Source organism: Saccostrea cucullata, unplaced genomic scaffold, assembly GCF_032062105.1.
Source record: "Saccostrea cucullata isolate Sc308-1 unplaced genomic scaffold, CSIRO_AGI_Scuc_v1 ctg607, whole genome shotgun sequence".
Lineage (NCBI taxonomy): Eukaryota > Metazoa > Mollusca > Bivalvia > Ostreida > Ostreidae > Saccostrea > Saccostrea cuccullata.
The window spans coordinates 175,707-190,461 of NW_026933462.1; the positions used below are offsets into that span (position 1 = coordinate 175,707).

The following is a 14,755-nucleotide window of genomic DNA, read 5'->3' on the forward strand; positions in this document are numbered from 1 at the left end:
GTCATATTCCCTGTAAGCGTAATCAACGTTTACCAAGAAGTGTACCATGTTCATTCAAATTTTATCATTGCACACTTGCGCATGTTAATGCATGTGCGTAATGACCATATCATATTCTCTACACAATCTATATATTTTAATATGCTAAATATTAAAGTACTAAATCCAAAAGTATAAAAAAAAAAACGCTCATTCAAGTGTATTTTTGATTTTACCCATTTCACGTGCACGCACGTGCATACATGAGCATGGTGACCATACCTTCTTGTAGAAGTCCATTACATCTATCTATGTTCTAAATCCCACCCTGTTTGGTTGAAAACCAAGGGAGTTATAGCCGTTTAAAGTTTCAGCCAATCAGATTGCAGCGCACCTACACGCACGTGTATGTATGTGCAGGGTGACCATACCTTCTTATAGAAGTCCATTATATATATATATATATATATATATATATATATATATATATATATATATATATATATATATATATATATATCTTATTCAAATCACAACCTGTTTGGTTGAAAACCAAGGGAGTTATAGCTGTTTAAAGTTTCAGCCAATCAGATTGCAGCGTTTGTACACGCACGTGTATGCATGTGCATGGTGACCATATCTTCTTGTAGAAGTCCATTATATATATCTATGTTCCAAATCCCATCCTGTTTGGTTGAAAACCAAGGGAGTTATAGTTATTTAAAATTTCAGCCAATCAGATTGCAGCGTTTGTACACGCACGTGTATGCATGTGCATGGTGACCACATCTTCTTGTAGAAGTCCATTATATATATCTATGTTCCAAATCCCATCCTGTTTGGTTGAAAACCAAGGGAGTTATAGCTATTTAAAATTTCAGCCAATCAGATTGCAGCGCACGTGCATGCACGTGATTTCATGATAATTCCTATATATCATTTTGTAGGATATCCTAATGCATGGCTATGTTCAAAATTTCAAAGGATTTCGTCAAAAAACAAGAAAGATATTGAGACTTAAGTTTCAGCCAATCAGAGCGTAGCGCACGTGCATGCGCGTGAGATCTTCCCATATTGACCACGTCATCTTGTTTACACTACTATATCCTTACATTATGAATTTCAAAACATTTCATCAAAAAATAGAAAAGTTACGGCACTATACATTATATTGGTTATTCACGTGTTGCACGTGCGCGCTCTTGCAAGCACGTGCGCGCAAAATGACATTCGTTCCGCAAATCTACATAACATGTCTACTGACCCTAAAAACATTTCACCTTAGTTGGATGTGTAGTTTACGAGATCATTCGCGGACAAAAAAGTGCCCAGGAAGAAGAAAAATAATAATAATAAGAAACAGAGTAAAAACTAGATACGATCTCGTTGCGAGCAACGAGAGGTCTTCCGTCCGGTTCAGGAAAAAAAAACTTGTAAAATCGAGCTGAAAACTGATTCAAAATTTTGATCACAAGGAGGATTGAATCCAGGTCGCCAACGTGAATGCGCCTTTTTTTCTCTTTTCTCCCCAACGCGCAAACCATTTAGCTATTGGGAATACTGCTTTAAATATACTTGTGTATACTTTTGCAACAGTACACCTGTCTAAGAATCATAAAAGGTGGGCCACTATTCATAATTTCGTGTCAAACGCCACGCTTAAATATTCGCACCTTTCCTTTGTACTGATCTATTAAAGAGGTGCAATAGCTTCCATGAAATTAATTAATAAAACATTCTTATCATCTTTTTTTTCGGCGTTAGGAAAGTATATTTAACACATTGTACACATTACATATCGTATCTAGCCCAGTAACACTAAAGCAGTGAAACGGAAATTAAGTTTTTAAGATTGACACTGAATTGCAACACACACGTGAGAGTCCAAGTAGTTTTTTGCATTTCATGTATCCTTATGTCAGAATGGTTTAATCAAACGCTCAGCTGCCTCCATAAGCCCCTACTCGCGAAATGGCGGAGTTGACAGAGACAGCCGCCATCTTGGACCCGCTTCAGATTTTCAAATATTAATATCTAGAGTTCAGATTAACCAATATTAAAACAACTTATATAGTAAGCATCAATAGAAGTGTCTCTTTTAATATTCCAAAAACAAATGAAAAATATTGAAAAACAACGAAAGTTGAAAAATTGGACTTTTTGAATTGGCTTCCGGTAGCGACAGGAAGCACTGACGACGAACGAAAAGTCGCGTCCTGGAAAGTATCGATCATCATCTATAAACTCTGAAAGTTTCAAATTGATATCTTTTACCGTTTTTGAGTTTAATCGTGGACAAAATGTCGTTTTAATATCAGGAAAATGGTCCAAAACTTGGCACCAGAGAGGAATTTCCAAAAACTGTCTTGGAACTTTGAAGAGTATCTTACAGCACATCTTTCCTGAAAATTTCATGTAATTCTATCCAGTAGTTGTCGAGAAATCGTATCAGAAAAATAATAATAATAATAATAATAAGAAACAGTAGAATCACTATAAGGTCTTCCGTGAAGACGGAAGACCTTGATATGTTCCCCAACTTCGTTTGGGGAACATAATAATAATAAGAAACAGAGTAAAAACAATATGTTCCCCAACTTCGTTTGGGGAACATAATTACCATATAACATCTATCTACCAATCTAGGACATAAGGATTTTGTTTATCACATGCAGTATACTCAAATGGACGTCTCCATCTAAAGTAGTAGTGACCCTTGCATCTAATTCAGAGCAGATGTAAACTACCGCACTTGCTGGTACAATTGCTTTTCTCCTGGTTACAAGTTTATATCTCAGATGATTCTATTTTGTATTGTTATAATACAGTCCAGTTATGGCATCAATACCAGCTGGTAATGTCGAGCCCCACGAATCAGTTTTTTCGCGGTCCAGTGTATGAGCAGGTTCTTGGACTTTTAATAAAAAATAGTCTTGATGTGGGTCATCTGCGTACACAGCAATAACCTGACCCCTAGAAATAAGTTTTAACATGGATACCTAGAGGTCATCCTGATCGACATCGTTTGTGGTGTCCGTTTTCTGAATCATTTTAATATCAAGAAAATGTTCAGCTGCTGGAACATTTAAGCATTCATCATACGAATGCGAATCGCATTTGTCACAAAAACAGGACAGTTCGCGAGTTGCTATTTCGCGGGAGGAGTCTCGGAACGATAACTTGATGAACAGACCTGATATTAAGTACTGATTTGAATCGCAATCTGTCATCTCTTGCTATGTAATCCAGAAAACGAAATAGTCTACGTCGGCACACTGATTTTTTCACTGTCAATTTAGAAACTGCAAAGTCGTACAAGTCTTGTGCATTTTGTATAAGTACCTGTCCTCTCAAGACCACCATGTCTGCTTGTCTTTTAAGAAGCCCCCTGCAGCATCTTGAGGCCCTGTAATGTATAAACTCCAAAATACTATAAAGCTTATAATTTTGTATGCATATAAATATTTAAATTGTGCCTTTTAAAAAAATCTCAAACGAATTAAACGACGAATGCGAATTTATCTGACTGAATTTAATTACCTTTTTAACCCTAATGTTGCAGAAGTTGTATAAATTGCTTATAAAAACATTACTACGATTAAGAGGTATAAAAGGTATTTATAGACCTAGAGCAAACTGGTGACATGTCATAATTGTATTCACCAAATTCTTGCTTCTTTTACTAAAAAAGTACCCTAATAGTCAGCATTCAACTTCAACTGAGCAGAGGTTTGTGAAATATTTATATTGTTACATGTACAAAAATTTATTCTTATAAAAATCGAGTTGAAGAAAACTCCTTCACCTTTAGCACGAGCTGTCTCAAAAAAATTTCGGGTAAAATGCTTCAAAACCTTTAGCAGTTACTGATGCTGTGCACATCCCACAGTAAAAAAAATTTCAGTGGGATAGGAGATGGATGACAGATATTCATATATACTTTTCTGCTCAGCGTGGACAAAATACTGGTCGTGCTGTTGATCATTGCTAATAACAAAAAAGTGTTCAGTGATAAATCCTTGAACTTTCTATACCATCTACGGAGGTGCATATGCTGAAATGTCACCTGAAAGTAAGCATGCTAAAACGCGGAACGGAAAACGGAACGGAAAACGGAACGGAACGGAAAACGGAAAATAATTGTCAAGCAAATGACAAAGATTCGATATAAATCAGATAAAAGAGCAATATTCTTGTGGTAAAAATCATTTCTAATAAAAAATTATTGTAAACTATTATATATTTATGAGTCATCCACACATACAGAATGATACTGAAATTCGACCCCCCCCCCCCCCCACACACACACACACACATACGGTATTGGATTTTCGCGTTTGGGCAAAGGACATATCCCCCTTTCTTGCTTGTCAAATTTGTTGTATGTTGGAAATTTTTTACTGACCCCTGACCCCCACCCCCTCTTTCAATTTGTTTCCAATGTCAGTGTCTGTAAAGACAAAAATAACTAGTTTTGATATTCAGATTATGCAGATATGTGTCGTCGAATTCGCGAATGATGAACGGGGGAGTGGCAGTTTCGGGCCTGTGTAGGGACCCACAGCCACAATAAAAATTGAATTATTAAAGCTTATGTATATTTTGGGACCTATCACAGCTTATAAGACATTGAGCGGGACTTATTTTTTACATTAAACACCCCCCCCCCCCAACATACACACATATGTACCGCAAACAAACAAAATTTAAATTTGAAGATTCTGCATTATATCTACCACATGAAAGTTTTCCAACTTTGTCTATCCAGAAAACGACTCTATTTTGAATAAAATTTTAACAACCAGTGTGTATAAGAGATGTTTATTCGAGATTTGCCCTAAAAGCAATCTTAATATATTTTTTTTTTACATTTTATTTCTCTCTCCATGGTTCAACAAGATATTAAATATTTGCTCCCCCCCCCAGTCATAACCTTTTTTCTAAGGAAATGTTCGTTCAAGTTCACATCCTCACACTTTTTGTGAATGTAATTCATGTAGTAAGTTAGTGTAAAAAAATGAAAGATGTTGATGCATCCCGAATCAAACAATTGTTTTCTTTTTGTGTTTTCTCCCCCTCCCGACCCGAATCAAACAATTGTCTTCTTTTTGTGTTTTTGCTTGTCAAATACTTTTCAAGTTCGTTTACACACACCCCCCCGGCCCCCTCCCCTTTTCAAATTCGATTCTAGGTGACTGACTGTGTTAGCGATTTTCGTAAATAAGAGACTGAGCATGATAAAATCAACTTGTATTTAATAGTGGGGAATTGAATGTGTACAAGATATATCGTTTATGATAAAATTTGTGTATTTTAAGTGATTTAATCCAAAATAATATATTCCGTTTTCCGTTCCGTTCCGTTTTAGCAACACCCGCTTTGTACTTGCTTTAGTTCTGTGAACCGGTAATTTTCAATGGAAACGATTTTAATAGCTGCTCCAAATGTGCAAACAATTCATTAACTTTTGTTTCCTTTTTAACTAAAACAAGCTTCTTGATTAAGTTGTTGCCCTTAACTTTAATGTCGACCTTCTAAAATCTTTCCCACATAACTGTTTCGTCAGTTTCAACTTCTCCGGATTTCTCGGGGAGTAAATGTAACTTGTCTGTACCACAAGCAGCACAAATCCGCTTTAGACATTTTAAGTTTTGGTTAGAACACAGTGCGGCATCTACTAAATGGATTATGGACTCGAATAATGGGTCATCGTTTCCAGTTTCACTCCCGTTTGATTTTAAAACCTTTTTTCGAAAGTTCATGCGGGATTTAAAGGATTCTTTATTTCTATATGGTACCTACAACAACATGTATGTCTGTCTTTTGACCGGGCCTCTCTAACGAAAAATGGCTTGCAGTTTTCAAATGACCTTTGAGACATTTTAATTTCAAGAAATTCGGAAATAAAATCAAGGTAAACTTCAGTTTGAGTTTTTTCAAGGATATGCACTGGATGACATGTGTATGTTTTTGGTCCTAATCTTTCTCGTTTGATAGCTGACTTAATTATTCCCTGTAGGTCGGGACACACCTGGACGTACCCAAACGTCGTATGCAAGTTGTTTTGTTTCATTTGGAAGTGCATCAGACCGTGTTTTTCTAGATGTGTAGGTCCAACAGGATTTTTCTGATTTCAACACAGTTGTTCGAATTCTGTTTCCTATGCTTATGCGTCGAATGGGTAATCCAAGTGTTTTCGCAAGACTTTTTCGGTATCTGCTCTGGGTCATTTGTTCCCCATTGACAGAGGCAATGAGCAGGTCCAGTCCAAAAGACTAATTCTACCTACGTAGCTATTGATAGCGCATTTAAAGCTACTTCAAGTGGCTGTTTTTACCTACTTTTTGCTTTACACGCTTTTCATGGTAAAACGCGGGAACGGCTTAACATACATGGTCGGTATATAATTTCTTGATATAGTTTCATTGAAGATGACAACTGCAATATAAATGGCTTAAAATGATTACTTTATCCATTCCAGTGAAATGTAGCGCCTTGTTTCGTATTGGATATTGCCAACTGCAGACTTTCAAACGAATACTGGTTAAAATAACACCACATACATGTATTTTTCATATTTTCCGTGCAAATATTTCTGTACATACCTCAGTGCATATTTTCTTCGACTGGTTACCGAATATCCCTCAGTGATTTTAACTCTCTGATCCGGAATTGGTCGGATCATCACCTTTGACGCTAAAATCTATGGAAGAATGTCATTGTCATAAAAACAATTAATTTTAGGTAAAATACAATATTTTATAACAATTTGTTCAAAATATATTTAAAGTAAGTGTCACTCTAATACAGAAATAACCATGATAAAACTAGAAATAATAATATTAGGCCTAATTGGGAAGAGAATTGTAAGGGAGGGGGTGCTATTATAAGAAGAATGACGTTTACTAGTAATTGCATTTATTTTGCACTCTCGTTCAAAACAGGAAAGTCAAAAGTATGTTGTCAAAAAAAGTGGATACAACCCTGGAAAAAATGTTGCCGGGGAGACGAAGAGGGATGAGCCCCCAACTGGTCCACAGAGACAGAAGTATGAAGAGAACACCAACAAAAGAAAACAAGTCCTCTATCAACGAAAGCACACTCTCTCTAAAAAAGTAGAAACTAAATCTTTTCGGCTACCTGAGTAACTCAGATGACCTATTGCTATCCGTTTTCGTCCGTCGTCGTCCGTCGTGTGGTAACATTTGAACATTTTCAGCTTCTTCTCTGAAACCACTGAACCAATTTCAACCAAATTTGGTATACAGCATCTATGGGTGAAGGGGAATATAAATTGTGAATTTCATGCTCCCTGTCATCCTGGGGCCTGGGGTGGAGCCAAAACCACTAAAATTATTGCAATCTTTAAAAATCTTCTTCTTTACTTTTGGACATCAAGCTGGCAAACTGTTGGCATGAATGTATTGCACATTGAGTCCTCTACCAAAATTGTGAAATTCATGGCCCCAGGGTCAGGGGTTCTAGTGCTAGGGTAGGGCTATATAGATTATATAGTGAAAATGCATTATTTCTTTAAAAATCTTCTTCTCTGCCCCTGGGTATTAAATAAACTAACTAAGTACATAGTTATGATGAGCAAGAGTACCTCTTCCAAAATTGTGAATTTTGTGGCCCCAGGGTCAGGGGTTCTGGTGTTAGGGCGGGACTCTATTGATTATATATAGTGAAAATGCATTTATTCTTTGAAAATCTTCTTCTCTGCTTCTGAGTATCAAATTAACCAACTAAGCACAAAGTTATGATGAGCAATAGTGCCTCTTCTAAAATTGTGAATTTTATGGCCCCAGGGTCAGGGGTTCTAGTGCTAGGGAGGGGCTATATAGATTATATACTGAAAATGCATTATTTCTTTGAAAATCTTCTTCTCTGCTCCTGGGTATTAAATAAACTAACTAAGTACATAGTTATGATGAGCAAGAGTGCCTCTTCCAAAGTTGTGAATTTTATGGCCCCCGGCCAGGGGTTCTGGTGTTAGGGCGGGGCTCTATTGATCATATAGTGAAAATGCATTTATTCTTTGAAAATCTTCTCTGATTCTGGGTATTAAATAAATTAACTTAGTACATAGTTATGATGAGCAAGAGTGCCTCTTCCAATATTGTGAATTTTATGACCCCAGGGTCAGGGGTTCTAGTATTAGGACGGGGCTCTATTGATTATATAATGAAAATACATGTATTGTTTGAAAATCTTCTCTGCTTCTGGGTATTAAATAAACTAACTAAGCACATAGTTATGATAAGCTAGAGTGTCTCTTCCAAAATTGTGAATTTTATGGCCCCAGGGTCAGGGGTTCTGGTGTTAGGGCGGGGCTTTATTTATTATATAGTGAAAATACATTAATTCACTGAAAATCTTTTCCTTTGCTCCTGGTTTTAATGCCAATGATCCAAGCATATCTATATATATGATGAAGAAAGGTGCATCTAGCAAAATGGTTATTTTTTATGCCGGGTCGAAGGGGGGGGGGGGGTAGTTACATAGTCTGAAAATAAATTAATGCTTTGAAATCTGCTCTTTGGTATTAATCAACCATTTTATGATAAAATTTGCAAAATTTTGAAATATATGACCCCAGGTTCAGTGGTTCCTTTGGGGTGAGGTGCAAAACTGGTTATAAAGTGCAAGTGCATTTTCTCTTTGTTACTCTGATCAACCTCTGGGTATTATGTAAGTAGAGTAAGCATGCTAAGTTTATAATTATGATAAGAAATGGTGCCTCTTTCAAAATTGTGAATTTCATGGCTTCTGGTTTAAAACACGAAACAAAGTTAATTGTTTGAAAGTTGTTACACAATACTCAGGTGACCTATAAGGCCCGTGGGCCTCTTGTTCTTATTAATTATGTCTACCTTCTTCATCTGAATTTAAACATTCAGAATACTCCAGATGTTCGGTCACTTAATATATATCTTTGTAAAAACTGATGAGAAGAGACTTCTTCTCGTTTTTCACAGCCTTCCATTTCTTGTTATATTTTTCACCTGCAATAAAGAAAATGCAGTGCAATACATATATATAAATGCATGAAAAGAAGAATTCGAATATAATAGTTTTGACATGTGCTACCATGCAACAGAGAAATTAATGCAGGGCTATTTTTCTAGATTCGGGGGCAGAGGTGTTAATAATTGCTACCTTACTGAAAAGCTGTAAATTCTATGATTTTTTTCCCCTTGAAAAGCAATAAATCTATACAATTTCAATAATTTTATGCAATACTCTTAGGAAATCTTGGGGAAAATGAATAAGCCTAAAATTTCATGTTATTTATGCCAACAAAACATGGTTTTACAGTCTTCTTTATGAAATGCAAAATAAAAAAAAAATTATAAACATATACCTAAATCCAAATCTTCTTTGAGAAGTCTGTTGAGAAAAGTGTGAACCATTTCTTTAAGTTGTATATTTGATTTATTTTCGATTGATTGATCAATTCATTGTATGTTGTTTAACGTCCCTCTCGAGAATTTATCACTCATATGGAGACGACACCACTTGCCGGTGGAGGGCTACAAATTTTGTCCTATTTTCGGCACTTAGGGCCTTTGAGCAGGGAGGGATCTTTATCGTGCCAGCAGCTACTGCGACACGGGGCCTCCGTTTATACAGTCTCATACGAAGGATCGGTCTCCACGTCCCACATTGGGATTCGAACTCGCGACGTAAGGATTGACTCCTTACTTCGCGACTCTAGAGCAAATTTATTTTTGATGGCCTTGGAATTTTTTCTGTCAGTTGGTAAAATGGAGATGGGTTCTAAAGTTCTGGAATTCATGCTGTTGTTTGAAAGCTGTTATGTAAGGAATCTATTTCGGTTTGTTTTGCATTTCAGTGAAAAATTAATAAGATCGCGATCGGTGTCTAGAATCCTGTTGTCAAGGGTAGAATGATTTCGGGGATGTGCGGGAGAAAGTAGATATTCAGATTCCCGTAACTTTACTCCCCATTGTGTGATTTCATTCAATAACTCTGTATGGTACACCTCGTTTGCATCTTCCTTTATGCAGAAGGCAGTGTTCAAATTTTTCCGGATCTGCATAAAATTAAAAAAAAGTGTAAATCTATGATACGAACACATGCATATATGTAGAGGGTTAAAACGTTTTTAGAGAAGGGTTGGGATCAATTTACATGGAATATGTGAGACGTCAAATTCATTTTTCTTTCAAGATAAAAATATATTTATTTACAAATTTCTCAAGATTAACAAAAATTAATTCCACTTTGGGTCGAGTGAGGGGGGGGGGGGGGGGGGAGAAGACACTTACCTTAGTCAAATCTCCTAAGAAATATGACTGAACAGTTTTAATGGGGTTCCATGTTTCAAGCGGAGTTTGAAAATGTGTAATACAAAATCGAGTGACTTCTATCTAATTAAAATTAGATCCTTTACGCTCCTGTATTTTGTTATGTCGCTGTACAGCGACTATCAGAATTTCGGAGCGTAACAAAGATCTGATTTTAATCGGATTGAAGTGATTTAAATGAAAATTATTTAGTTGCATGTACTTTTTCAAGGCAGAAGAGTTGCAATAACTAAGGCTGATGTGCTTGTTCTTGTGCGCACCGAGTCGGGGCGCCTCTTTCATATAGGGACTAGGTGCCTTCCAGGTTCTACCGTTGGTAATTTTGTTACACACATACAGTAACAGTTGGTTGCTTGGGACCTTATGCTGATTATAAGTTGCCTGTGGTTACTATATATAACATTTTTTGACAATTAAATTAGGAACGAGTTTTGGTGAATATTGGTGAAAACTTAACCAAACGTTGCCATGTGTTGCAAATAGCACAAAACTGTTGCAAATGGGCGAAATTTGTTGCAAATAGCTCCAAAAAATAATGTTCCAGATGTGAATATGGAACCAGAAAAATTAGCATTAAAATGCGTTTGTTCTTGTTTACAAACGCAAATGCAACAAAATTATTCTGTGCTCTTAAATCATTTTGGTACCAGAAGTTTAATTATTCCTCATCTTTTTCGCGAGAGAAGAGTTGTTACACGTGTTAAAAACTATACTTCAGTCACAGTACCACGCTATTTACCTGACGAATTTCGTAGTAATTTCAGGCTTACCAGACAATCGTTTGATGAACTTACGGCTAGAGTAGGTGTTTGCAATGTATACAATACACAGAGGGGGCCTGCAGTTGACCCTGTAAAAGATCTGCTCATGTTCCTTTGGTTCATTGGTATGTAAAGATTGTAAACTGCAATTAAATAATGATCTTGATTTGTTCAAAGAAGATCATATTCTAACATACATTTGTATTTTTCCGTTAGGAAATACAGAGAGCTTTAGATATATGTCGGACAGATTTAATGTGGGCAAAAGCTCATATCATCGCAGTATTAACAGGGTAGCAAAAGCTCTGGTTGAAGAAGTCATGCCCAATGTGATACAGTGGCCGACTGGAAACAGAATACGCGAAACAAGCGAGGCATTCGGAGATATAGCAGGGATGTTAAATGTAGTAGGCGCAGTTGATGGTTCCCAAATACCAATAAAAGCACCCACAGAGAATCCCAACTCATATTATAATCGGAAAAAGTTTCATTCCTTGGTTTTATTAGCTTCATGCAATGCAGATCTGCTTTTTACATATGTCTGGACTGGGAATCCTGGGAGTACTCACGATGCTACTGTACTTAGATCTTCCGAGTTGTTCCAACAAGCAGAAAACCTTATTCCAAGAGGGTACTACATTCTGGGTGATTCAGCTTTTCCACTTTTAAGTTGGATGGTAACGCCATTCAGAGATTATGGAAATTTATCCAGAGACCAACGCCTATTCAATACATGTCATTGGAAAACTAGACAAGTCATTGAGAGATGCTTTGGGCTCTTGAAATCCAGATTCCGTCGTCTGTTGCGTTTTGACGGTTCAGATATGAAACTAATGGTCTACTCTATTCTTTCTGCCTGTGTGTTGCACAATTTGTGTGTGAATATGAACGAAGAAGGCTTTGAATGCGAAGATGAGGGGGACAATGATTGTAACAATGGCGATTATACACAAAGTGGATTCCAGATGGATGGCGTTCGTTTAAGAAATCATATTATGCACCATCTCGTGCAAATACATTAAACATTTGAACCACGAAAGTGAAAAAAACTGGAATAAATCAATCGCATGTGATCCACATCTCTTATACCTGTATTATCAAATTATGTAACTATCATGATTCAGAGGCAATCATTCATTCACAAATTTTGAATAAAAACCACATAAAGATGCCTCTATTTAGGTATGAGTTTCAGAGTCGGAATATATATTTCAGTATGGAATCTTTTACCTATTTTAATTTCATTAAATTTCTTATCCATATTGCTGTCTCTGTTGTCTTATGCAGGTCATAATCACAGGAGGTCGCAAATTTTTATAACGTATTTTTTTAATTTACTAATGGTAAAGTTGATAGGTATGCGAACTCCTGTTGTTATAATTAAGAACCCCGAGAATTTTATGCATGTATACGTAGGTCTCACCCCAGCTCTTTAAATGAAAATACATAGGTTTCTAAAGAAAATCAATTATTATAGAGGATGGTCTAGTTGAACAATGTACTTGGAAAGGGGGGAGTTAATTCATTAATTTATATGTTTTGCTAGAGGGAGCGTACTTAGGGATTCCAAAACTAAGTTATTTTGTAACTAATTTTGTAACGTATTTATTGCATGAATTTATTTCATGATTGAAAGATCATTACATTCATTGTAAGCCATTTAAAGACATTAAAACTTGTTACAGCTTTTTAAGAATTTTCTCCAAAATTTCATTCTGTTTCTTCTGCATAGCTTCAAGAGTTTTCATAAGTTCAGTATCTCTTTCTTTCAGAAAATCTTTTAATTCATCGGATTTCGTGACTTTCTTTTTTTTTCTTGGGGGTCTCTGTTTTCCCGGGCTCTTCATCAGAAGAGTTGGCATCAGTAGGATCTGCCTTTTAACTCAGAGAACCATACTTGCAGACTGGTTGGAATGTTGGATCGTCTTTCAGAATTTCCTGCATTTCACGTTCGAGGAGAAAAGGTTTGGGTGTTTTGTTTCCTGACTTCTGGCAGTCTGATGTGTATTTTCTATATTTTCTCTTAATTAAGGGTGTAAAACCGTGTCCCTGGTCTGCTCACTTGTTATCTGTATCTTTTCCGAAGTACTTAAAGAAGCCGCAATTTTGTCCCATACTTTCTTCTTGTTTCGAGTAACCTGCATCATTTTGATGTTTTCTTTGTAAATAGAGAGCAGCTTCTTACTTCTATAAAGCCCCCACTCGAGCCTTCCCTTTGTTTCCGTATCATCTGAGTCTTCTGGGTCCTCTGGTATATAGTTGTGAGGGGGGTCTTGTTTTGAATTGGCAACATTAGAGATCTCCCCACTTGTTCCTGGTGCTTCACTATTTTCTCTTGTAACTTGACCTCCACTAGTACTAGGTTCTTCATTGCCAGGTGTTAAGTTTAGATACTTCTTAGTAAAGCTCTCTACATTATTGAGGTACTGTAATATGTTTCCATCCGTGTCCTCATTTTCCGTAGCATAATGTTCAAGGGCCTTCACAAAGTTATCGTGATCTGAAAAAGGAAAATCTTTAGTAAGTCTGTTTGTTTGTTTTAGAATACTACAGTACTGAAGTCTGTCGCACTCATGGAAATGTAGTCTTGTTCCATTCGTGAAAATATGAAATATGCTGTCGCCTTCGTGAAAATTGTTTTCATTACTATTCAGATACAAAATTTGTAAGACTAGGGACTAAGGAAATACAATAATTAGATTTTATATTGGTAAATACACCATGAAAATCTTATTTAAAAAAAATATTTAATCATTATTAGTACGTTATGCTTGCCTACAAAACATCATGTCGAGAGATTTATGTTTCAGAAAATAAATATGCCCTAAATATTAGAATTCGATATATACGAGGCCTAGGGCTATCAAAAAGTTTGTGGACTAGCGCCATAAAATTAAAACCGCTTTAGGTACATCAATGAATTTTTTTTAATATTTAGATATCATCATCTTTTCTATCCATAGAATAAACTACAAATCATAAATGTTATTTTTAAATAAATTAGTAAAGTTTTTGTAAGCAATGGTTTGTCCAGGCGGCGCAACCTCGAAAACGACGTTTTTTTCGACCTACGTGTAACTAACACAAACTATTGTGATATGAACATTTGACATCCAAAAATCCCGTTAATTCAGGCATATGTTCTTGTTCCATAAAATATGGAATTTTTACCTCATTCTGAAAATATGAAATTTTATTGTAAATTTTACATGTATCCAAACAAATATTGCCTTGAAAATGACGTGAAAATTGTTTTCATTAGGAAATGTTTAAACAGATACAAAATTACTTGTTTTATAATGCCAAAATAGATTCAGAGAGAAAAGGGATGCAAAGTTTATGTCGATTTGTAGTCAAGGTTTGAAAAAATACAAAAAATAATTAGATATTTATATTGGCACAATACACCAATGTTTAAATCCATTTGCAATGATATTTGCTTTGAAAAAAATATTGTAAAGTCATAAAAACAAGATTATTAGCTACATGGAATCTCATCAAAATAAGTGTACGAGGTAGAAGAAGCGGACATTGAAAAATAATGACGTCTGGGATGTCATGAAACTAAGCGGCGACGGCGCCGGGTGATCATATAATGTCGTTTTCATTTTATAATATTCATTTTGGAAAATAATGAACGCATCGAGCCTAGATTTTAAACATTTCTTTATTTTTTGTTGCTTT

General features: G+C 35.9%; 1 protein-coding gene and 1 pseudogene across 1 annotated transcript; one reads left to right on the top strand and one right to left on the bottom strand.

The window, feature by feature from the left end:
* Positions 1-2,621: 2,621 nt before the first annotated feature.
* On the bottom strand, positions 2,622-6,664 carry LOC134238402 (uncharacterized; annotated as a pseudogene).
* A 4,034-nt stretch (positions 6,665-10,698) lies between these two features.
* LOC134238420 (putative nuclease HARBI1) lies at positions 10,699-12,306 on the top strand. Its single transcript, XM_062720550.1, has 2 exons — positions 10,699-11,196; positions 11,288-12,306. Exons 1-2 carry the CDS (start codon positions 10,863-10,865, stop codon positions 12,091-12,093), a joined length of 1,140 nt encoding a protein of 379 aa, XP_062576534.1. The 5' UTR covers positions 10,699-10,862; the 3' UTR covers positions 12,094-12,306.
* Positions 12,307-14,755: the final 2,449 nt, after the last annotated feature.

Excerpts from the sequence above, each read along its gene's own strand:
- LOC134238420 (XM_062720550.1), top strand. The coding sequence starts at position 10,863 with ATGGAACCAGAAAAATTAGCATTAAAATGCGTTTGTTCTTGTTTACAA. Across the intron at positions 11,197-11,287 it reads CATGTTCCTTTGGTTCATTG|GAAATACAGAGAGCTTTAGA; the intron begins GTATGTAAAGAT and ends TTTTTCCGTTAG.